Source organism: Myiozetetes cayanensis, unplaced genomic scaffold, assembly GCF_022539395.1.
Source record: "Myiozetetes cayanensis isolate MyiCay16 unplaced genomic scaffold, myiCay2020 scf5-8, whole genome shotgun sequence".
NCBI classification, from domain to species: Eukaryota; Metazoa; Chordata; class Aves; order Passeriformes; family Tyrannidae; genus Myiozetetes; species Myiozetetes cayanensis.
Window position 1 is genome coordinate 115,409,851 of NW_026087742.1, and position 23,453 is coordinate 115,433,303.

The 23,453-nt window shown below is 48.8% G+C and overlaps 1 protein-coding gene across 5 annotated transcripts; it reads right to left on the reverse strand.

Moving 5' to 3' along the window:
• Positions 1-1,567: 1,567 nt before the first annotated feature.
• SLC5A3 (solute carrier family 5 member 3) lies at positions 1,568-22,472 on the reverse strand. Of its 5 annotated transcripts, none has more exons than XM_050332811.1 (3): positions 22,226-22,472; positions 20,339-21,268; positions 1,568-10,214 (listed from the first exon to the last, which is right to left on the reverse strand). In XM_050332811.1, the coding sequence occupies exon 3, from the start codon at positions 9,924-9,926 to the stop codon at positions 7,785-7,787; it is 2,142 nt and encodes a 713-aa protein (XP_050188768.1). In that variant the 5' UTR covers positions 9,927-10,214; positions 20,339-21,268; positions 22,226-22,472; the 3' UTR covers positions 1,568-7,784. The 5 variants fall into 5 exon arrangements, with proteins under 5 accessions (XP_050188768.1, XP_050188767.1, XP_050188765.1 ...); XM_050332810.1 differs by having other exon boundaries at positions 14,501-21,268; XM_050332808.1 differs by having other exon boundaries at positions 10,655-21,268.
• Positions 22,473-23,453: the final 981 nt, after the last annotated feature.

A 23,453-nucleotide genomic window follows, 5' to 3' on the forward strand; every position in this document is an offset into this window, starting at 1 on the left:
TCACGCTGTTTTCACCAACTGATGTGCAAAATGAAGAGGGAACCTTGGCAATTTCTTGCCCAAATTCTGCAATAAATACACTGGGATACACAAAACTAACACATAAAGTACTTTCAGGGTTCAGGTTAAGTATTAAAAATAGTTGTTGACAAATGCAAGGGTTACAAACACCACGACCATGAAAGTCAAATTATTGCCTTCTCCTGTCATGAACACCTCAAAAAACACCTCAGAAACCCCCAGACACCTCAAATATAAAGCCCCAAAACATAAAAAAAAAAAAAAGCGGCAAATCAAGTACAACCTGATGAAATGTGAAGAAAGCAAGCCCAGAGATGAAACCTCCTAGTTTGTTCCCTTTCCCAGCACCAGAACACCCACAGGGGGCAAACTGGGAAAGCCACATCCAAGGAGGGGGAATCCACCTCAGGGTGGATTCATTCCCACCATCTCCAGGGTGGTTCCTCCAGTGAACCCTCCCAAGGAGTGACTGGAGCTGCCCACAACCCACCTGGGCCAGAACTCCCCACCCAAAGAAACGTTACAGCCTCGAACAGCAGGAAATTTTGGGACTGAGGGAGCGCCTGCCAACACAAACACAACCAGCTGGTGACAAAGAGGCTCCTTGAACCTCTTTTCAAATCACTGAAATGGGAATCTGCTGAGCAAACACCTAATAGACTAATTAAACAACCCATTAATTAACAGCTCACTAATGAAAACACGGGAGTCCCACTCCCTCCTGGAAATCACAAATCCAAGTGAGGATTTGTTTTTGCAGGTAGGAGAGTGCTGCTTTCTCCTCCCCAATCCAAAGCTTCCTCTCCAAAAAATGTTCTTTATCCACTCCTAGAAACAAACAACAGCAAAACTTCCCATTTTTTCTTTTCCAGCCCATCAGCAAGAGAAGAGAATACAAGAATAGTTTTGATTAATGCAGGTAAAAATCTGAGTGTGGATCCTTCTCACAGGCTTGGCCAACATCCCATCTCCAGAAGAGCATCTTGTTCCCCAATCCACAGGTGATTTAGCACCACCTCTCCACTGGACAAGGAAAAAGTCGTGATTCCCACGTTTTCCAAGTTGAAATATGGCCTTACAGGGGCCAGGGATGAGAGGGAGGATAAACTGGAAATACTTCAGGACACTCCATGATCCCATCAGAAGGTGCTTGTCGCACTCAAGAACTGGGTAAAGAGCAGCTGGACTGGGCAGTTAAAGGAAGAAAACCCCCAAATAAGCATAATTTTGCCCCAAAATCAACCAAAGTCCTCTCCTAGAGGTGGCTCTCCCGTGTTTGGTGCCCTGCCAGCCCCCCCAGGAGCTCCAGGCCACGGAATTCCATCCCAGCCCATCCCACTCCCACCTTCCCCCATGAGCTGATCCCGAATTATTTGGATTTCAGATCCTAAAGCTCTTCCTGCAGTTCTCAAGAATCCACTTTGGGTTTGCCCTCCCTGGAATCTCGGGGCAAAGCAAGGAAGCCTCTCCACACCCAGGGATGAAGAACACTCCACAGCAGCTCCACCAATCTCTGTTCTGGGGGGTTGGTTGGTCGCTTGGGGGGTTTTTTGGTTGGTTTTTGTCTCTATTTTTATTGAAACTTTGTACAGAAGTTTGAAACATTTCCATACAATACTTTTGGACAGGACAAAAATGCCATGGTAAAGGAATGTAAACTGCAAGAACACAGTCTGAAGTATCCAAATACTCTCTAATAAGAGTTTTTTAGTTTGAAGACTAATGCAGGAGGCAAAATAATATGCATACAGGATACAAAGAACAGTATACACAGGGCCAGCAATGCTAACTAGGAGAATTTTGCATCAGATTTACTTCAAAGATTGATAGCAATATGAGAATTCTATACACTAGACCAAAATTAATTTATCATACATCGTTTCTATGACAAAAAGCTTGTCATTAAGGACAGTAGCAACTTACAATATAATTAAGCTGTATTAATCTCATTAACACTTCTAAATCTATATTCCTACTACAGTAAATTTTTTGTTTTTCAGTATATTTGCCTTATAAGATCTTAACAGACCTTTTAAATAACACTTTACCAAAAGAGACCTGGCTCCATTATAGTGATCTTTATCTACATGCCCATTTGGCTTCTTTATTTCAAATAAAACAAGGGCCAAGGAAAAAAGGCAGGTTTCAAATGCTATATGATATCATTTGGTTTTGGTCTGAAATGTATTTTTAGTTGAAGAGTTTAATTAAAAAAAAAAAACCAAAAAAAACCCAAAACACAAAAACACAAAAACACAAAAAAAAAAACACAGGGAAAAAAAAAGGCAGTTCATTAACTGCTATTTTATATAAAAATCCAACAGCAATAAAACCCAAAACTACTTCACAGATCCCTTAAAAAAAAACAAAACAACATTCTATCAGAGCTACAAGGTAAAGCAGCATCACTCTGACACCGTGCTCGGAAAAAGAAGAAGATGAATGAAGAGACTGCTCGAGGGAGATTAGAAAATTTCGCTCTCTTCTCGAAGAAGACTACTAAACATTTTGCACAGCAACTATTTGTTTATAATCACCACCTCATTTGGAAACGTGGAATTCAGAGACACAGAGAATTGGATCAGTGGTTCTGCTCCGCCTGTGACGTCACACAGGGGAGCCGAGAGTGCCGAGTGTCATCAGGTGTCACCAGACAGGGAGTTCCAGATCAGAACAGAAGCGAAGCCTTTAAACCAACACCAGAAAAAAAAAAAAAAAGAAAAAAAAAAGAAGAAAAAAAAAAGGAATCCGAGTGTTTTGTAAGCAAAACAAACCACTTTGCCAAAACAAAAACAAAACAAAACACTCCAAAAAAACAACCAAGAGTTCAGAGATCTCACAGTGAAATCAGAAATCCTAATTATATATGTTTACATTCTAGGACTACTCTTTACCTCAGGCCAATTAAAGCACATTAAACCATTGAATTATATACAAACATTTTCTCTTTTTTTTTTTTCCTTTTTTTTTTTATATTAAAAAAAAAAATGAAAACATTGCACAGAAATCTGCTTTTTAACATCACATGACAAGGTTAGTTTTTCTTTTCAAAACAAGTACATTTAAGGGCACAGAACATACAGAATATACCAAATGAACAGATGAGTAATTCTGCTTTGCTGTACATGCTAAATCCAAAGATTTCCTCAAAAAAGCTGGAGCTCCACACAGCTCCAGCTTCTTCCATGTATCCTGTTCTCTGAAAGGGAGCACCTCCCAACACCTCCTCTATCTTAGGATTTAAAAAAATAGATATATAAAAAAAATAAAGCTGTTTTAAAGTTGAAAGCATCTTCTCAGCCCCTCGGGTGGCTCTGCCCTCTGCACTGGGACCCAGAGGGAGTTCAGCTCACGCCTCAGTCCCAGCGCTCGTCCCTCATCAGAAGTCTCATGTTGGCCCTTCTGGGATCAGGCAACACAGGAGAGAAGTAAAAATACACAATACAATATATACTGAAGGCCATTTTTTTTTTATTTCTTACAGTCTCCCACTGTTTTCCTTCTAGGAAAAGCTACCAGGAAAAATTACAAAAAACGACAACAAAGGAAAACACCCCTAAACTTTGGCAGAGAAAAGCATCAAATCAGTTATTTAAAAAACTTAAATAAGAACAATCTCCCAAAATTCACTATTAAGCTCTCAAGAAGCCCTTTCCTTTTTTTTTTTCTTTTAAATTTTTTTTAATTTTTTTTTTTTTTTAAATAAAAGGCTTCGACCATTTCTGGGAGAAAATTCAAATATCTTAAAAGAAGAAAAATAAGTTAAGGGAAATATCAAGAAAAAAAAAAGAAAAAAGAAGCTGTCATTCCAAAAAAAATCAGTTTTTCCAGCCTGTCATTCTCAGCTCAAGGCAATAAATAAACCACGATAAAAGCAAGTGTCCTCCTGGATCTCCTCCTGCACCACCAACCAGTCCCACCAGAGAGGAGGATGAGGAGGAGGCCACGAAATTTATGGAACTGATTGTCCATTCTGGGAAACACTTTGGAATTTTACCAGCCCCCCAAAAAATGGGTGTTTCAACCCAAATTCCTCAACACCTCCCATGACTAGCAAAGGCATGTTTACGCTATAAAAAAATCCTCAAGCGACTTCTCCCAAGGTCCATAACACAGGGTGAGGTACCAAAAGGCAGCTTGCTTGAAGCCTTATAAATATATCTATTTTTTTTTAATAATAAAGGCCTTTTATTAAGTGGTTATTTGCAGCAAAGAACATCAGCAAGTTCTACGACCTCTACGCCACGAAAACAGAAATAAAATCACATTTTTAAATGTGAAAAAAAAACAAAACCAAAAACAAACTACCCATAAAAAAACAACCCCGGAGAAATAATTCGCTTAAAAGCTTCTTCACAAGAACAGGTCCAAAGATTGTGGGGAGGGAGGGGGTGGGGATGCAGAGTTATTAATTTATTAAGTAATAAATAGGCTTCCTGCCAATTCTGACCGCGATTAATGTGGCAACTCGTTCGTTCGGGAAGCGGGAATGTTTGAGCTGGGAGATGGAGCATCTCCCATCAGTGAAGGGCTTGACTCCCTCCCGCCCCGTTCCAGTGAACGGGACACCTGGGAATCAACGACCCCCTTAAACAGCAAATCATCCGGGCAAGGCCAAGAGGAGCTGGAAGGAGCAGGGAAAAGCCACCGGCAGCAAAGCCCTCCGCGCGGGCGGCCGCAACAGCCGCGCCCTCCGCTCCCCAACCTTTTTTAAGGCACCCTGGGAAAAAAAAAATAGAGCAAGCACAGGTGAGGCGATGGCAGCCAAGCCAAAGGGTCCCTGAGCAAACCTGGCTCAGCAGGTTGTGGCAAAGCGTTGGTTAATCCTGGGAGCGGAGAGGAGCGGCCTGGAAAAGCCACCAGCACCAGCCGCTCCTCCAGACACGCCAAGTTCCTAAGGGACAGTGCCTGGCACACGAGGCTGTTTCCCTGGGCCAGAGGAGGTGGGTTGGTTTTGTTTTTTTTTTAAGCCACATCCCGGCCTTTTCAAGAAGAGATTGTTGGACTGAGATTGTCTTTGCCCTCCACGAGATGTTGTTTCTCGTCCCCGCTACGAGATCGAACGTTGCCCGACGTTGATTTATCCGCTAGGTTAAAAAAAATCCACGTATTTTGTACGTCTTCTCATCCTTCCCAACTCGGCCCACTAATGAAGTTGGCTTGAGATGCCATTAATTCACACACCCTTTTTAATTTTTGCCACTAAAAAGCAGTTGAAATAATTTCCTGAATGAAACCAGCCACACAAAATCGTAAGAAGATGTGCTTTGTCACACCGGTACCGACATCCAGATCAGGTGTGGCGACTCTTCCTACACACATTGCAACAACATTCCAACTTCTCCACCTCAGAGCAGTCGACTTCCCAGCAGCAACAACTAAACCAAGTGGAGGCAAGTGGGGCATCTCAGCCTCTGTTTAGAGTTTCGGAATGAATGAGACTCAGCCGATATAAAAACACCACCAAAACTAAGAGGAAAAAAAAACCAGCCACGAGAATGGAAGTGAACCATTTCATCTGCAAACAGATCCATGATCTACTCAGTGTGGACGGGTTACGGCACTCAAAGGCAGGATTAACCCAAAGGTCACCTCTACAAACTGATTCCTTAGGAACTGGTTCCCATTTACGTGCCAAGGAAACGTGGCTGGACCCTGGAACTGATTCTGCCGAACACTCAGATGGTCCCTCAGACCGTTTTTGGCCCAGCCGGTTTTGTTCTCTCCCGAGTCCTGAACGAGCTCGGAAGCAAAGACAACTGGAGGAATTATTTCCATGGAAAGCCTGGATATGACCACTGTGTCCTGGAGTTGTGAGGGGGATTAATACTGGAAGGGCAGCCACAAACTGTCAGCTCTGCACCCAAAAACAGGCCCGAGGGGGATGTGGACCGAGCTCTGCTACCTTCAGGTCTGCTGAGCTCCACGTGCTGCACACCTGGGAATTGCTCATCATCCTTCAGCAGGGAAGATCCTCAGCACCTGGAGACCTACTAATTGCCTGGGAGAGGTGAACTTTTTTGGAAGAATCACGAGGGCAGACCTCGATTCCCGACACAGATTGCGGTGGCACACGTTCCCTATCTCCTGACACGGAATCCCTCGGGAGCTGTGCTGAGGAGGGAGCTTTAGGCTGGAAGGATTAGGAGGAATTTCTTCACAGAAAAGGCCATCAGATAGTGGAGTGGGCTGCCCAGGGAGGTGGAATCACCACCCCTGGAGGTGCTGAAGGTGAGATTGGATGTGGCACTCAGTGCTCTGGTCAGGTTGATGAGGTGGTGTTGGGTCACAGGTTGGATTCCAGCTCAGAGGTCTTTTCCAACCTCAATCATTCTGTGATTCCTCACACAAAAAATAAAGGAGGCTTGACAGGGGGAAAGGGGAAATGGGAGAAAACATGAGGCAAGAGGGCTCTGGAAAATAAGGAGCACTTTCACCTCTCTCCCCCACTTCCCCTTCCTCTTTTCTCCCCTCAGACTCCATCTGCAGCAGCGTCAGCTGGGGACAGACTCCTTCCACTCATTCACAGCAGAGGAAAACAGTCCTTTCCCAGTGTGGAAAACAAACTGACAGCACACAAAGCCTCACGTGTCTTTTCTTCCCAAGTGGTAGAACATACAAACAGATTTTTTCCCTAAAAAGAGCCTAACCCTGTCTCCTAAAGGGTCAGAGACTGAGGAGGCTGAAATTATCTTCTTGGTGAAGATATCCCAGTTTGACCTCAACAGGAGGAAGAACATCCTTCCATGGAGGTGGCAGAGCACAGGACCAGCTGCCCAGGGAGGCTGTGGAGACATTCCAACCCCACCTGGACACGTTCCTGTGTCTCCTGCTCCAGGTGACCCTGCCTGGGCAGAGCGATGGACTGGGTGATCTCCAGATTTCCCTTCTCACCCTGCTGAATACAAAACCCAAGTAAATACTATTTGTTTTTCCTTCTCCTCCAGTGACAGTTTGTCATGTCCAGGCTTTCTTTTTGGTTTGTTGTTTCTTTTTTCCCTTTTTTTTTTTTTTTTAAATACAGCGATTTTTCAGTACTGGAATTTACAGTGGATAAAAAAAAATTAAATCAAAAGACACAACTTCTCTTACAAAGAAAAATAAAAACAGAAAGCTACTAACAACTATCATGTTTTAAGTGCTATGAAATGAGACAAAATAACTCCCTGTTGATGCCATAAGAGAAATGAGAAATTGAATTAAAAAAAAAATAAAAATAAACCCAAGTGAAAGCAGTGAGCAAAATTAAGAAGTGCTAAGTTGGCCAAGGTAATACAGTTATTTTACAGGATGTGCATCGCAGCTCTACATTTAAAAACCTTTTGACACAGCTTTAATCATTTAGATTTTCCACACTGGTAAATGATTACTCGTTATCTTAATGCTGACTGAGCTGGAACTGCCTGACTTCAAACACAGCCACCTGCCTGCCTTTGGTATATTTATACACGTAAAAACAGAAGGTTAGTACTGCAAATGGAACAGCAACAAAAAAAAAATGACACAAAAGGGAATAAAAAAGAAAAAGCCACCACAGGACAGGTTCTGCTTTGAGCAGAGAGAGGACAAACACGTCTCCAATGGTCTGGAAATAGGCTAAAGCTGAGTTGATCTTACAATTATAGCGTAAACAATGCCTGGGTTGTGGTTATGTTGTTTGAAATTCAAAAAAAAAAAAAAGAAAAGGAAAAATAAAACCAATCTCCAGAGACCTGTATCAACTTCTGTATGTTCAGCCATACCCTTAAAAGTTCACTATTCACTCACAAAGAGAAGTAGACAAACATGAATATTCCAAGCGAACACACACAGACCAGTCCAGTATTTAGTAATAGTTTAACTTTTGGAGTCTCTTCCAGCATTTGTAAACAAACAGTCTCTTCCTCGACCTCCCGAACAGCTCTCTTGGTCATGGTTTTACTTTTAAAGCCACAGAACCAATCTATGAATTTCAAGTGTCTCTCCGTGTCCTCAGTCTCCTCCTCGTGCTTCTTCTCCCCCATCAAAGCCGCCTGGCCGTTGGAGTAACAATCCACCGGCGTCTCGACCTCGGAGTGGCTCACCGAGATCACCGGGTTGCTGTCGTCTCGGCAGGTCACCAGCAGGTTGATGTCCTCCGGCTTGAGGTTCTTCAGGTTCTCCTCGGACTTGCCGTTGGGGATGATGTGGTTGGCGTTCTCGTTGCACTTGAGGATGCTCTTCTCCTGCGCCTTGTACAGCTCCCCCTTGGCCGCCGTCTCCTGCACGCTCCGGTTCTTCACGGCCCAGAAGGTGGTGGTCCGGACCTGCTCCTTGGTGGGCGGAGGGGTGAGGAGACTGACCACGAAGGTCACGATGCCGGTGATCCAGAACAGGGCCGTGGCCACGTACATGTAGTGGATGTTTTTGATGAAGGCCGGCCTCGTGTCGGGCTGGTCGCACTCCGGAGCGCGGTAAATAAAGGCCAGTATCAAGCGGATGGCGCCGAGCACGAAGCCGGCCATGCCGCCGTAGAAAGCCCCCTGCTCGTTGCAGCGCTTCCAAAAGATCCCCATGAGGAACAGAGCGGCCACCGGCGGGGTCAGGTAGTCCGCGACCTCCTGGATGTACAGGTACATCTGCCCGCCCTGCATCTCCACGATGATGGGCACCCAGGCGATGCTGATCACCACCATGAACGCCACGAAGACCCTCCCCACGATCATGAGCTCCCGGGACGTGGCGCTCTTCCGGATGAGCTTGTAGACGTCGAGCGTGAAGATGGTGCTGGCGCTGTTGAAGATGGAGTCCAGGTCGCTCATGAGCGCGGCGATCATCACGGCCATCATGAGGCCCCGCAGCCCCACCGGCACCAGCTTCATCACCAGGCGCGGGTAGGCGATGTTGGAGCAGCCGGCCCTGCTCCCGCACACCTGGAAGCAGTGCTCGGGGTTGATGCAGGCGATGTCGTCCGCGAACAGGATGCGGGAAATCATCCCCGGGACGACGATAATGAACATGGGCAGCAGCTTCAGGAACCCCGCCATCAGGGTGGAGCCTTTGGCGTGGGCGATGTTCTTGGCGGCCAACACCCTCTGCACGATGACCTGGTCGGCGCACCAGTACCAGACGGATGCCGGGGTCTGTCCCAGCAGGAACCCGGGCCAGGGAATGTCTTCGTCCGTCGGCTCGCGCAGCATTTTGAGAGCGTCGGGCTTCGGGTCGACGTTGCAGGAGTTGGTGTTGGAAATGTTGTAGGTCAGCAGGATGGACGTGATGTTCGGTGCCGCCAGCATGTACCTCCTCTTCACTTCTTCAAACCCACCGACCTCCGTGATGCTTATGATCATGAGCGTGAGGGCACCGATGATCATAAGCAGGGCCTGAAGGGTGTCTGTGTAGATGACGGCCACCAGCCCTCCGGTCACGGTCAGGAGCGCGGTCATTCCGATGAGCAGGATAACCGACAGGTAGAGGTTCCAACCTAGCGACTCTTGGATAAAAAGCGCCCCCGAATACAAGTCAACCGAGAGCTTGGTGAAGATATAAAGAATTAGAGACAACGCTGCAAAATAGATTTGAATCCTATGCCCTCCGAAACGCTTGGACAAGTATTCGGGCATGGTGTACACTCCCGACCGGATGTAGACGGGGACGAAGACCCATCCCAAAAGCTGCAAAAGCATTAAGGCGTTGAACTCCCACGCGCCCACGGCAAATCCGCTCGCCGCTCCAGATCCTGCGAGCCCAATGAAATGTTCACTTCCAATATTGCTCACAAACAAAGAGGCACCGATCGCTACCCAGGTCATAGAACGCCCTGCCAAAAAGTAGCCACTCACGGTGCTCCGATTGTACTTCCACATGGCAAAGAACCCTATGCACATGACCAGCACGAAGTACAGGGCCACAATGGCAATGTCTGCTGTCTCCAGAGCAGCCCTCATGTTTGTAACCGGCTGGCGTCCACTTCTCGCCCCCCAGCCAACGTCTCTTAAGCAACACGTGAACCAGTTAACCAAATATCAACACTGCGGCTCAAATTCTTTGTCCCTTGGTTTGCTGTCCTGATGCTGGTGGCAGTGGTACATTTACTTTCTCCGCTTCTCAACTGGGAATTTGGAACTTAGCACGCACTTTTAATCCACATTCCACAAGAGCATCAGCCTTAACTCAGTTGATGTAGGAGAAATTCTTAGTTGCAGCTAAGTTTAGTGAGGCCTACTGTACCAACCCTGCAAGGCAGCAAAGACAAAAGACAAAGATTGAATTAGAGAGGAATTTCACGAAGTAATGAGAAAAAATTTGAAGTGTAGTAAAACAATGACCGAACAGCACAGATTTTTTTTTTTTCCCCCTTTTTATACTTCCTGCCGTTATTTACGCAGTTCCGTAACGGGCACCGTTCGATATCTGCAGAACCAAACAGCAAAGCCCTTCACGGGGCAACGTCAGGGGTTACAGGAACCTTCGGAGACGCAGCAGTTTGGGAGGAGCGAAGGGCCCAGATTCCCCAGAGCGAGGCAAGGAACACAAATACATTTTATTTCGTGTTACTTCAGTGTCTCACGGGTCTAGTTCTGGAGCCACTGAACGGGTCTTCCTCTTTCAAGCAATCTTAGGAAAATAAAATGAAAATAAACCCAACGAATAACAGCCCCTACGGAGCTCAGACCTGGCCAGTCATTCCCTGTATGGCTCTAGCACTGCATCCCACAAATCCTGACAAGATCCTGGCAACACATGGATGCACTGGCTGCTAGAGCTAAAAAAAAAAAAAAATTATAAAAAAATCAAAGTGAAGTCAGAACACTGTCAAAAAACAACAGAAATTTAAAATCAGCTGGAGAATCGAGGTTGTTCCACAGGTTTGAGGTGAGTTTTGGGGTACAGATAATCACAGGGTTACATTTGACTTGGAAACTTCTTCCTACGTGTCCCATGGGATTCAAGGGAAGGAAAAGTCCCGTTCAAGCAAGTGGCAGAAGCCAAACTCTGCCTGACATCCCACTTTAGGTAGTTCTGTTGGGACTGTGGCTTTGGATTTTCTGGGAGCACCCCAGGCACGGGAGGGAACACACTGGATGGATTTTGGTAGCAGTTGGATGTCCCCAGCATCCGTCTGCATCCAACCACGGAGAGGTTCACCACCGTCACAGGGAGAAGGTGTGGAGGCAAGGCATCCCCTGTTCCTCTCTTCCTGGGACCCAAATCCCCCCTGACATTATCCCAAAGAATGTCAGGAACAAAATCCATTGAGGCAAGCGGGACTGAAGAGCTGGAAGTGGAGGGGACAATAAAGACGTGCTGGCAGGGCTGGACAGGTGGGAGAGGAAGGGGCACTGAAGGACACGCTGGCTCCAACCTCTGTCCTGGAGATGGGGTGTTCCCATCTCCTGTTTGTGCCTTGGGAGGTATCACAGAATCATGGAATGGTTTGGGTTGGAAGGGATCTTAAAGACCATCCAGTTCCAGCCCAACACCTTCCACTAGCCCAGGTTGCTCCAGCCTGGCCTTGGACACTTCCAGGCATCCAGGGGCAGCCACAGCTTCTCTGCCCAACCTGTGCCAGGGCCTCATTTCCCAAGCCAAACCCCTCTGATGGGTTTGGGGAGGGCTGGATATGGGATCCTTCCATTTCCTACACCAGGGAAAGGGAAGGGGACACCAAAGCACAGATCAGGCTTAGTCTGAAGATCAGAACAACAAACCCTGAGTAGAGACCTGCAGGAGTAAACCCTGCAGAGAACAAGGAACAGGGTCAAAGTCCATTCCTCTTCCCCACCCATTGGTAAACAGAATGTACACACAAAAAACCCCCAAAATCCCTGGGTATTATTCCTAACCACAAGATCCACCAGTCCCACAAGTCTCCAGGTGCTCTCCCTTCCGCTCCACTGGTAGGACTGCTCTGGGCTGAAACTCTGTGTCCCTGTTAATTAATGATTAATACAAACAGCCAGATAACATATTCCAATATTTGGCTGCTTTCTTGTTTAGCATCCCTTGTGTTTGAAGAGTAAATAAAACCACTACAAACTCCAAGATAGTTAAGGTGGAAAACGCACACCTTGCCCCTTTGTGTTGAATGAATCGATGGTGCTGATGGGAAAATGTGCATTTCTCATGTATTTTAACAGCAGATGCCAGAAAACCACAATTTCAACCTTAAGGAGAAATTCACAGTCGTGTTATTGGTATGATCTGGCTGGTTTTCAAGAGGACTCCAGAATCAAAAAAGATATATAGTAACAAATATATGCTTTAGAAATATGTATTTTAAAAATATTTAATAAAACATTTAATGAAAATGTATCATATATAATAAAGTATGTAACAATATATAACAATATATTAAATAAAATATATGCTGAAATAAAGTTTTGATATATGGTAATCTATTTTACTATATTAAAATATATACTAAGATAATAAAATATTTAATATAAATATAAGAATATATAATGAAAATATAATGAAAATATAATAAGGGTCCCCACCACAAACCCACAGGAATAGGGATATTCCTGGAGTTACAGCCAATAAAGAGGGAATATGGAGACGTGGCACAAAACGGACTGGTCACAGCAGCGAGCTAAATTTATCATTCCTCCTAAGCCTCAAACCCCAGATGTATTTTAAATTCTTCCATAGAAGAATTCCCAGTTCTCCCCACCCGCAAGTCCAGTAGTTAAGTGCTCTATTAGCTTAATCCAACCCCAAATTATAAACACTTCACATCAGATGACGCAACCAGACCCGAGCCTGGTGTCCTATTCTTGGCTGGAAGCACTTAGAAGTGTTGTGTCTTTCACTGTATTCGGCTAAATTTTCAACTACGTTATGTTTAGACCAAAACTATAAATATTTAAGCACAGGGGAAGAAGAGATTTTACTCAGACACGATAAAAACTACTATAAATTGGAAGAATAGCAAGGTAAAGAAAGAGTAAGAATTGACAAGAAATGGTGACATCCCTCAATAAAGACGCTTCCCCAACCACAAGGGGCTCAGTCCTGAGCAAAAGGAACCACCTGGGACCTTCCCTGAGCATTTCCCAGGGGAAGGCCCAGCCAGCCCACCCAGACCCCCCTCACCTCGGTGACCCGAATTCCGCAGGGTTCAGCCCAGAAAGGTGCAGAGTTTCCAGCAGATGCTACAAATGGGCTGCACTGCCACGAAATTACAGCCCTAAAGTAGCTTCTTGTACCAGTTTCTTAGACCTAATTCTAAAATAACCCTGGAATTTCTTTTTTTTTTTTTTTTTTTGGTTCATTAGGAAAATGAGACTCGTCCCTCTGAACTTTTCAGCAAGTTTTGACCTCGACTCTTTACAAAGGACTTTGGAGATGCCCCATGTGAGTTTAATCTGCAGTTATTAGAACACTGAACATTGTGGCACTGACAGGGATAAAAAAAGAGAGACAGAAAGACAGCTCTGCTGCCAAGGACTGGGAAGATTTTTTTTTTTCCCCCTAAGGCTGTTTTCTGGCTGGATCATATCAAAGGCACAAAACAATGTGCTTTCCTCTCGTCTGGAGATAGAGGCTGCAGCTCTGGGCAACAATTCACATGTTTCTCCTCTTCTTTGAGGCAAAATAAACCCCAAAACCAACTCCCAAGCAATTCCCCGGAGAGGCATCAGATAATGTGAAGCAGACCCAGGGTGGGATTTTGAGGAGAAATTTGTAGGATGGTTTCAAAGGAAAACTTTCTCCACAGTGCTTTTCTAATAAAACAGGGGTTTAAAACATGTCAGGATCAAACTGCTCCAGCCCTAAAGCAACTATTTGTTCTCAGCTCAGTTGTCTTCTCGTGAGATGGGAAGTTTCTCAGGTCTTCCCTTTTTCCTTCATCAGTCCCAACGTTTTAGGGGTTAATCTGAGGATGCAGGTGCCCACATATCACCCAGCAGTGTCCAGTGCTGTCACTGAGCAAATTCAGATATTTGACTTGGTTCACACACTTCAAAATAGTCCTCATGGGAACATTTTCCCTCTCCACCTTCTCCACAGGGCTGCCTGAGGTACCCCCAGAAAAAAAAAATAAATCTGAGGACAAATTAAAAAATAAAAAAGGAGGAAAAATCTCTAAAAGAGAAAAAAAAAAAAAAGGGGAGCACAAAAGCTCTTTGTGGAGTGACTGATCCATAACAACTTATGTAGTCCATGCCCTTGAGAGAGCAGGGACCATCCTTGGCAGCTGCCAAACAAACCCCTCAACATCCAGGGCAGCAGTTTGAGGACTGTCCCTTGCAAAGCAGGAGCTGGGGCAGGAATCCCACCTGGGACTCGCAGGGGACGTGGTGGGAAGCAGCAGAGCTGGGAGGCAGAGGCTGAGCTGCAACACCTCATTAATAACCCCAGGCAAGGTCTGGGCTGGCATTTCCAGCAGCTCCACAGGCTGCAGGAGGAGAGGAGAATGTTCACATGTGGAGGACACAGGAGCCACAGACACAACTCCACAACCCCACTGCCACCCCAGGGCAATGAGAGGGGCAGGTCCAGGTCACTCACTCACAGGAGTTGTCACAAACACCTCAGGAACTTGGATTTTTTGGCTGGGGGTTCAGCAATCGCTCCAGTTCTGGTCCCCATTTCAGTGCAGCCCCAGAAAAAGCAGCTTTTGCCACCATCAGTTCTCTTCCAATCTTTTTTCTAAAGAACTGCTGAGGGAGACAGGAGAGAAATAAGTAACCCCAGGGCAAAGGGAACAGGGAACTGCCCTGCATCTGCCAGTCAGGAATGTCCTGGACAGGGGATGGTTGCAGAAGGAGCAGCTGCAGTGAGGTGAGGCCAACAGAGGCTGAAGGGCACTGGGACTGACACTGTAGAGCAGGAGATCAATTTAACTGTCATTTTGGGGTTTTTTTAACCATTTTACCACCTATCCCAAGCACATACACTTATTTAGTGTCCCAAATTAAGGAGGCAGAAAAAAGATGCTTCAACGCTCCACAAACACAAGAGAAGCCACAGTCCTGCTGAAGTGCCAGACAGGAGGAAGGAAGGTGGGTTGTTTTCCAAACCCTGAACACCAGCAGTGCCCCAAAGCTGCCCCTGTGGCATTCCCAGGGGAGGGTTTCCTTGGCCATGAGTCAGTCCCCAGCACTCTGACAGGACTGACTGACTTCCACTGCTCCTCCCAAAAGTCCAAACACCTAAAAGGGAAGGGGGGAAAGTTGGGGACAGAAGAAAGGAGATAAAAAGTGCCTTTTTATCTGTTAAAATGCAGAGGTACCAGAAGGAAGGACTGTCCTCTCCATGCAGACACAAGGTAGGGTCTTACTCGGGTCTCAAGACCACTCAGCAGCTTAAGCTGGACCTTCCACACAGGAACTGAGGGCAAGAGAGGGCAGAGGGAACGAAGCAGGCACTGAAGGGCACAAGAGGGCCAGCAAGACATTTTAGAGGGAAGTGGGAAGGGGTTTCTCCTCCAGGGGGTGGCAAAAAATAGAAGATTGTGTGGGATCAGGCAGCACCACCCAGGGTTTTCCCTGCCAGGTCAGCATGTGAGGGCACACTCAGCTGGAAGGTGCAGAGGGACACTGAGCCCAAAGACTCCAATTCCTCCTTCTGGCAACCTGGAGTTCACAAACACAAACTCTGTCACTGCCACGGGCATGAATTCATTTGATGAGTGACCTGGTCACAAGAGCAACAGCAAGAGAATGGGCAAAACAGGCCTAAACCTACAAGAATTCGATTTATGGAGTGGATCTGGGACCACTTTGGTTCTCTGGATGTAGAAGACAAACCTTTAATAATCACCTTACTAAAAGCACGTATCAGGAAGCGCTGGGAAATCTCTGCCACTCCTGAAGGTGCCCCTTCCCTTCAGCTCAGAGCTGTGATTTCAGTCAGGTTGCAGCTCAGAGCTGCCATTCAGCTGGTGGATATCACCATTCACCAGTAACTGCCACAACCCTAGCAAAAAAAATGGGATTTTATCCTAATTTAAGAGAATCTGGGCTTCAGAATTGACCTGGGGAACGAGAAAGAAGCGGTGCCACTGCCACTGGGTAAAATCCTAGGAAGAACGAAAAAATAAACCCAGGCTCATCATTTAGGACTTGCCCAAGTTCCCCCCACATTTATGGCTGCCCACAACCCTTCCCAAGAAGATCAAGCATCCCAAGTTTTATTGAAAGGTGAGACAGAAGTTCAGGGGGAATTCATACTCCCAGAACTGAAGTCTGAGGCCCTCCAAGCTTCCTCTTGCAACGCCTCTGATCCTTCTTGGGGATCTTAAGGCAGCAAAACAAGGGTTAAATGAAGTTATGTTGGCTACAAAACAGTTAGTGCTATTCTACATCAGGCTTTGGAATGATCTGTGTTAAAAGCCACCAAACACTGATTTATTTTTCTACAGATCTCAAGCACATCAACCCCACTGAGCACACTCCCCTCCTGTGTCCACACTCCACATGTACCTTGATTTTTAACTGTTATTCCTTAGACATTTGCATCACTGAACACAAGGAGTGGCTTGGGAAGTGGACAAACCAGGATTAAAAACTAGCAGAACAACAGTTCCCAAGCAGTTCCTGAGCCTTCCTTTACACCATCTACTTCTTTCCTGCCCTTCTCCTGCCAGAGGTGCTGAGTTTTCTTCAGGATCTCATTTCCAGCACCAGAAAGAAGCAATTCTGGGGTGGAAATCGCCAGTGTTACAGCTCTGGAACGGGGGAACTGCAGGAATCAGGATGTGCAAAGAGAGCAAGAACTTCCCTCGTTACAAAACAGGTATGAAAGATTGGAAAAAAGAAACACACACACACATAAGCTGAATTAACAACTTATTCTTAGTGGTGTAATAGGGTTTTTTTAAGAGGAGTCAGTCACTTTGGAGAGGTTTTACAACAATGGAGAGCAGTAATGGTATTTCAGCACAACTCTGCTTTTTCAGGAGTTCAAGGACAGACAACCTGAAGTTTCTGAGCATCTCCCTGTTCACACACACACACCAAATCCACAGGCACACACAGACACAGCCAGCACTCCAGGAAGGACACACAGCCCACGAGGAAAAGCACACTGCTGAGGTAACAGGGCAAGGAGAAGCTGCATCCCAAACCCCACCATTCCTGGCCCCTGGAGAGGGACTGTATTCCCCCTGAATCCTGCCAGATCCAGCACTCCTGTGAGTGGCAGAGGGAAGCAAGGAATCCTCTTTTACACCCTCACACCGCAGGCTGCAAACCAAGAGGCTCCTGAGTCCCTTATTCTGGCCAGAAACTCAGCTTGGCCCACTTTCCAAACTCACCTCGAGAAAAAGCCTCTGCTGTAAACTCAAACCAGGCTTAAACTTAAACCAGGCTTAAACTATTCTGTAGAAGAGATTAATCCTCCACCTCCTCCCGTGCCCACGTCAGGCACGTCTCCCACACCTGGCAAAAACCTCAGGCTTGAACATGGTCCCGTTTCAAGACTGACAATGGCAAACATCAGGCAGGAGGGGATGGTTCTCAAGTGCTGTCTGCCTCACACCACCCAAATTCCAGGTTTTCCTATGGAATGCTTAAGGCTGACAACAAAAAGCTGCCTCCTCCAGAGGCAGTCAGCACCGCATCTTGTGGTTTTCCAGGCTTGTCTTTCAGTCCCAAGCCTTTGGTCTTCCTTCCAGCACCACTGGATCCTTCCCTGTCAGTGAAGAGCCTCTAAAAATGTCCGTGGAATTAGAGGAAAACTTTTGTGTAATTTTAACCTGCTCAGCAGGGAAGGGGGGCGGGCAAAATTCCACTGGAACAACAGGTGGGTTCACCAGAAAGGAAAGAAAACAAACCCAGCATCTTCCTGCTTCCTTCTCCCCCCTCCCTCCTGCCAACTAAGACATCAAAAGCCCAACTGCTGCTGCTGCTGCCCACACAGCAATTAAGTGTAACAGTCAAGATGTCAAGCAACACCAGTGCCCAGTTACTTTGGCTTTCCTGAAATAGCTGCCAATCTCCAGGTAGGGAATTTCTGAGACGTGGCAACCCACTCCAAAGGCAACAAACAGATGCTGAAGGCAAGTTCTGCTGGGTGAACAGGCCCGTGAAAATGAGATTATTGTTCATTTGTGTTACCTGGGGGTGTCCAAGGCCAGGCTGGACAGGGCTTGGAACGAGATGGGCTTTAAGGTGCCTTCCAACCCAACCCATTCTGGAATTGCAGAGGTGGGTGGATGTGTCTCCCAGTCCAGGTATTTGCAGAAATAAGGTAATTTAATTAGGTTTTAGATTATATACCACATTATGCTTTTATCCTTTGCTCCAGGTGAAGTGATGTAATGTATAGATATAACAGTGCTAATAAAATATTGATTAGCTTCCTCCCTTTCAGTGAAATGCTCTGAAATAGGAACTATTTCCCAACTGTCCATTCAGTTCAGTTCCAGTTCCAAAGCTGATTTGAAGAGGGGTGTCCCTGGGCTCTGCTCTGGTTGACAAGGTGGTCATCAAAGGTTGGACTTGACCATCTTTAGGAGTTTTTGCAACCTAAGCTGGGATTCTGGGATTCCCAGCTTGGCAGAGATGGGCACATCCCCCATGCTGGGCCTGTCCTGGGGTCCCAGGATTCCCAATTCCCGTGGAGGGTCTGGCATTGCTGCCCTGCAGTCACTCAGGAAAACAGCTCCAGAGCAACAGGGAGCCATTTCCAGCTCTTCCTTCCTTCCCTTTCCCCCCCAGCTTCCTTCCCTGGGCTCTCAAAGGAGTTTCAGGAGGAAGGAAAAGAACTCTGAAGAACTCTGCTCTCTCCAGCAACTGCTCATTCACCAGTGGGTCACTGCCCTTCCCTGCTGAGGGTCCTGCTCTGCCAGAGACAACTGCTGGGAGAAAATCAGGAACAACTGGAAACTCATCTTCTGGGATGAACAGGGAAGTTCAGCTGTGTCTTCCCCACCACTGCTTTGGCTCAGGCTCCTGGGGGCAGGGAAGGTGCTGTTTGCAGACACCACCCACAAGGGCTCAGTGATCCCTGGGGTCCCTTCCAGCTCGGCACATTCTGTGACCCTGTGACTGATAACAGCAGAAAACAGGAGTAAAACCTGCCCTCAACCCCCCCAGCTCACCTTGTTATTGGCTATCTGAACATTCAAGTGGAGAAAGCAACACACGTGGGGAAAATTCACCATTTCCAGCCCAAGCTCCTGTCACTTCACTGACTTCAAAGCCTCCTTTTCCCAAAGCATCTCCTCCAGATCCTCTCACACACAAACCAAGTCCCTCCCTCTTCAACTCCGGGGCTACCACAGAGTACCGGGGTTGTTTATTTATTTATTTCGGGGGCGCTTTTAGGCTTCCTTATTATTGTTTTCCCAAGAGGGGAAACTGATGGTGATGAAAGATTCCAATATTTACAAACATGTTGCTTCTACTTCAAGTCTGTCACCTCTCCAACCAGGGCAGAGAAGGGCTGCTCAGCCCTCAGCTCAGCACAAAGTCAGGGGGGTTTGTGGAAAGGACAACCAGTGACAGAGCTGCAAACTGAAAGTTTTCCCCTCCTGTCCCCCCACCAAGCCCAAAGTGTTGCGTTTTTAAGGCAAATAAAGAGGCTTTGAGGAGTCAAGACGTGAGGAGACACAGGAGCATCAGGCAGGACCGAGGGGTTGTGCTGGTCAGCAAAAGGGTTTAAAGCAATAAAAAGGGATTTATTCTGCCCAGATCTACGAGAATACCAAGGCAACTATTAAAAAAAAAACCAAACAAACAGCTGTGGGTGGGGAAAACCCCAGAGAAGCCCCGAATGTGCCACGGCAAAGAGGCAGGAAGGTCTGGAAGGCTGAGGTTTGCACCCGAGGAGCTCAGAGCAGTTAAGGCCAAGCCAGGAAAGCCCAGTGGCAAAGGTCTGCTGGTTTTTTGGGAGGCAGGGGAGCTGTCACAGGTGAGGAAGGACATCACAGACACCAAGAGAAGAGCCAGCACTTGCTCAGACTGAAGTAGCAGCAGAACAGGGAACACCTGCCCGGGTGCTCCACCAGGAAGGGGTGAAAAAGCAATGTATTATTCAGGATTGTGTATGACCCCTCCAACTTTTACAGTGGGAATTCTGTAGTCAATCCACTATTTCAGACTGCTTTAATAGCCCCCTGTTTTGACTACTTTAAGTTAGTATTACAGTCAGGATCAGAGGGACCATTAGAGCAACCCCCCTGCCAGGATTCAGCAGCACCATGTGGCACAAAACCACTAGAGAAATGTTTTTCCAAGCGTTCTCATGCCACAAGAAAGGCAGGAGCAGCAAAGTACTGGAACACACACACCAAAAAAAAAAAAAAAAATCACCCAGATCTGGTGTGCTGTCAACAGCACAAAAATAGCAGCACCTAGAGACAGACTCCACTACTCATACCAAGGGTAGGTTAAAAACAGCACACCTGAAACCCAAACTTCAAGGTTTTAACACATCCCAGAGCTAAAAAAAAAAAAAAAAAAAATTAAAAAAAATCTGAAGGTGCATCTATGTGGAAAGAACATGCTGGAGAGTCAAACTTCAAAGAGGCAAAGGTTGCAGATGTTAAATCCCGAGCGCATCGATGCCCATTAGAAGCATCTTAGAGCTAAAAGCCCATCCTGCATCTCCGTGCCCAGATCCTGGAAGCCAAAGGTCCTTTCCAGCAGAGAGCACTCCACGGCATCCTTCCAGAGAAGTCAGTTTATTCCTGCCTCAGTATTATGTCAGATTTGCTACGCTTGCTTTCTGCCCCGCATTTCGAGTGCCTGCACGGCTTAAAGCATCTCCCACACGAGCGGCACGGCTATAAAAGCATCTCTGGCTTATCCAGTGATGGGGAAGGAAAAAAAAAAAGAAAAAAAATAGGGAAGAGAAAATTACATGTCGACAGCCAAGCCAAAAAGCAGCGTGTTTTTTTTTTTTTTCCGGAGTGAAGGCTGCTCTGAGGTGGTGCAGCAATGTCACCCGCGTTTGAAATTGCTGCCGGGTTTCTCCACTAGAGGACTCAGGTGAGATGTTTCTACTACGGCTTCTGCAGTTAAACCACGGGGTAAAGAAAAAAAAAAAAAAAAAAAAAAAAGGGAAAAAAAAAAAAAGCCAAGCCAACGCTGACATGTGGCTGGTCCATGTAAAATGAATGGAAATGTACTAGTGCATGCGGCACATCCAGACGTGCTCCCAGAACTCCCAGAGAAACACGGGGATGATGGTGAGCTCCCGCTGCTCCACGGCAAATCTACGTGTTTGTTACAAGTGAAGGTTAAATCCAAGACTATGTCTCCACGCTGGGCTGGATCAGAGGGTTCCAGCCTAACACAAGCGCTACATTCCAACACCAGCACTGCACATTAAGCTGGAAAGTAGCAGATAAACAAAGGCTATAGAAGGTGCTAGAGAAGGGCCGGTATCAGTTCTGATTTCCCAAATAACCCCCCCACCATCCACGCAGAGGTGTTCCTAATTTTTTATTATTATTATTTTTACACACATGCACACACCACCACCCCCCAACCTCCCCCACCTATTGACTCAGCCCTTGTAAAACAGCAAGAGCACCTTCACCAAGCTCCCACCGCGGCTTTTATCGCCGCTCTGCCAAAAACCAGCGCCAACGGTCGGTGGCAAGAGCAGCCAGCCCTGCCACGGGCGATACGGCGCCGTATCGGCCCCGCTCAACCGGTGTCGGCAACGGCAGGAGGAAAAAAATCCATCCCTGCTGCTCGCCTGGCGTGGAACCCCGGCACGGGGGGCTGGGGGGAGCAGCTCCCCCGGGGGGGGATCACCCCCAGGGCCTCCCCAGGGCGAGGGGAGCGGGCGGGGGGTGCTGCGGCCCCACGGGCAGGTGCGGGGCGGGGGGGATGGAGGAGCCCTGCGCAGGGACAGGGGATGGATGCGGAGGGGGAGCGGCAAGGGCCGAGTTCACCTGCACCACGCGGGGAGGGCGGGGGGGGAAAGGAGGCAGAAACGCATCCGTGTCGCTGAGCCAGGGATCTCCTTACCTGCGGACCGGAGGGAGAGGAGCGGGGGGAGGAAAGGGGACTGCGGCTCTCGGGGAGCAACTCAGCGAACTCCGCAAGGGCGCGGGGAGGGAAGGGGAAATGAGGAAGCGGGGCGAGGGCACGGAGAGACACGCGGGGAGCCCGGGGAGCGCTGCGACAGCGCCGGGGCAGGGCGGTTGGGGCCGGCCGGGCCACGCGGGGCGGCGGGGACAGCGCGGGCACACCGGGGGGACATCGGGGGCACACCGGGGGGGTCTGCCAGGTCCCACCTGCCTCCCCTCCCTTCCTCCCGTCTCCTCTCCCTCACTCACCCTCTGCATGGCTTTCAGGATCAAAGCCAGTTCATAGCGGGGCATCTTAGAGCCGCTGGCGGCGGGAGGAGCGGGGGCACGGGGCGGGGAGGAGGGGGTCAGTGGCGCTGCCGGGCAGTAGGAGGAGGAGAGGGAGGAGGGGAGAGGAGGAGGAAGGCGCGTCCCGGGCTCCTTCCCGCGCGGTCGGTCGCTGCACAGACACTCCGGGCGGGCAGGCGCGGCTTAGCGGGCGCCGGCGCTGCGCAGGCTCGGCCCAGCCCGCGCCAAGCGCCGCCCCCGCCCCGCCGGCCCCGGGGCCCGGGGCTGCCCTGCGTCCCGGGCGGGGGTGCGGGCACCGACCCCGGGCTGGGCCCCGCCGCCCTCCCTGCGGGGCCCGGGGCCAGCGCCCGCCCGCCGCGCCCGCCGCCGCCGCCGCAGGGAGTGGAAATTTCCACGGCGCCTCGCCCCCGAGCCCCCTCCCACAGCCCCGGCCCGCCGGAGAGCGGGGGGCGGCCGGGGGCTGCGCGGGGCCCGTGAGGGGCGGGGGCTGGGCCGGGCCGGGGGCGGCACCGCCGGACCCGCCGCGGAGTCACCGCAAAGCCGGGGGTCGGGGGACCGGGACCATCCCCCTCGACAGCCCCTGACAGCCCCCCTGACAGCCCCTGACAGCCCCTGCACCCCTGACAGCCCCCTCATAGCCCCCTGACAGCCCCTGATAGCCCCCTCATAGCCCCCTGACAGCCCCCGGGCTCGGACACCTCTCGCCACGCCGGGGTGCGCCGAGCCCGGTCTAACCGGGGGTCTTCCAGAACCTTCCCCGCCCTCGGGGCGCCTCAGTGCACACCCCGCCAAACCACCCGTGGGGTGGAGGTCCCTGAGCCTGTGGAGTCTCAAGAGTTGGGAAAGACCCACAAGGATCATCAGGTCCGACTCCTGGTGCTGCACGGGACACCCCAAAATCCCCCCCTGTCCCTCAGAGCGTTGCCCAAACGCTCCTGGGGCTGTGGCAGCCTCGGGGCCGTGCCCGCTGCCCTGGGGAGCCCGGGCAGTGCCCACCCCCGCCCGGCTCCGCTGTGGGGGCCGCACCCGAGGGGCAGCGGGGTCACGGTGAAGCTGCCAGGTTGGCCTTGGGGCCGGGTCCTCCCTGTGAGGGAGGTTCTGGACGAACCCTTCCCAGCTGGGCACACTCCCTTGGCATTGTACTCAGGCACAGACAGACACCAAGGTCAGTGACAGATCCCCTCCGTCA

Coding starts and splice junctions, on each gene's coding strand:
- SLC5A3 (XM_050332809.1), bottom strand. CDS start 9,926: ATGAGGGCTGCTCTGGAGACAGCAGACATTGCCATTGTGGCCCTGTAC.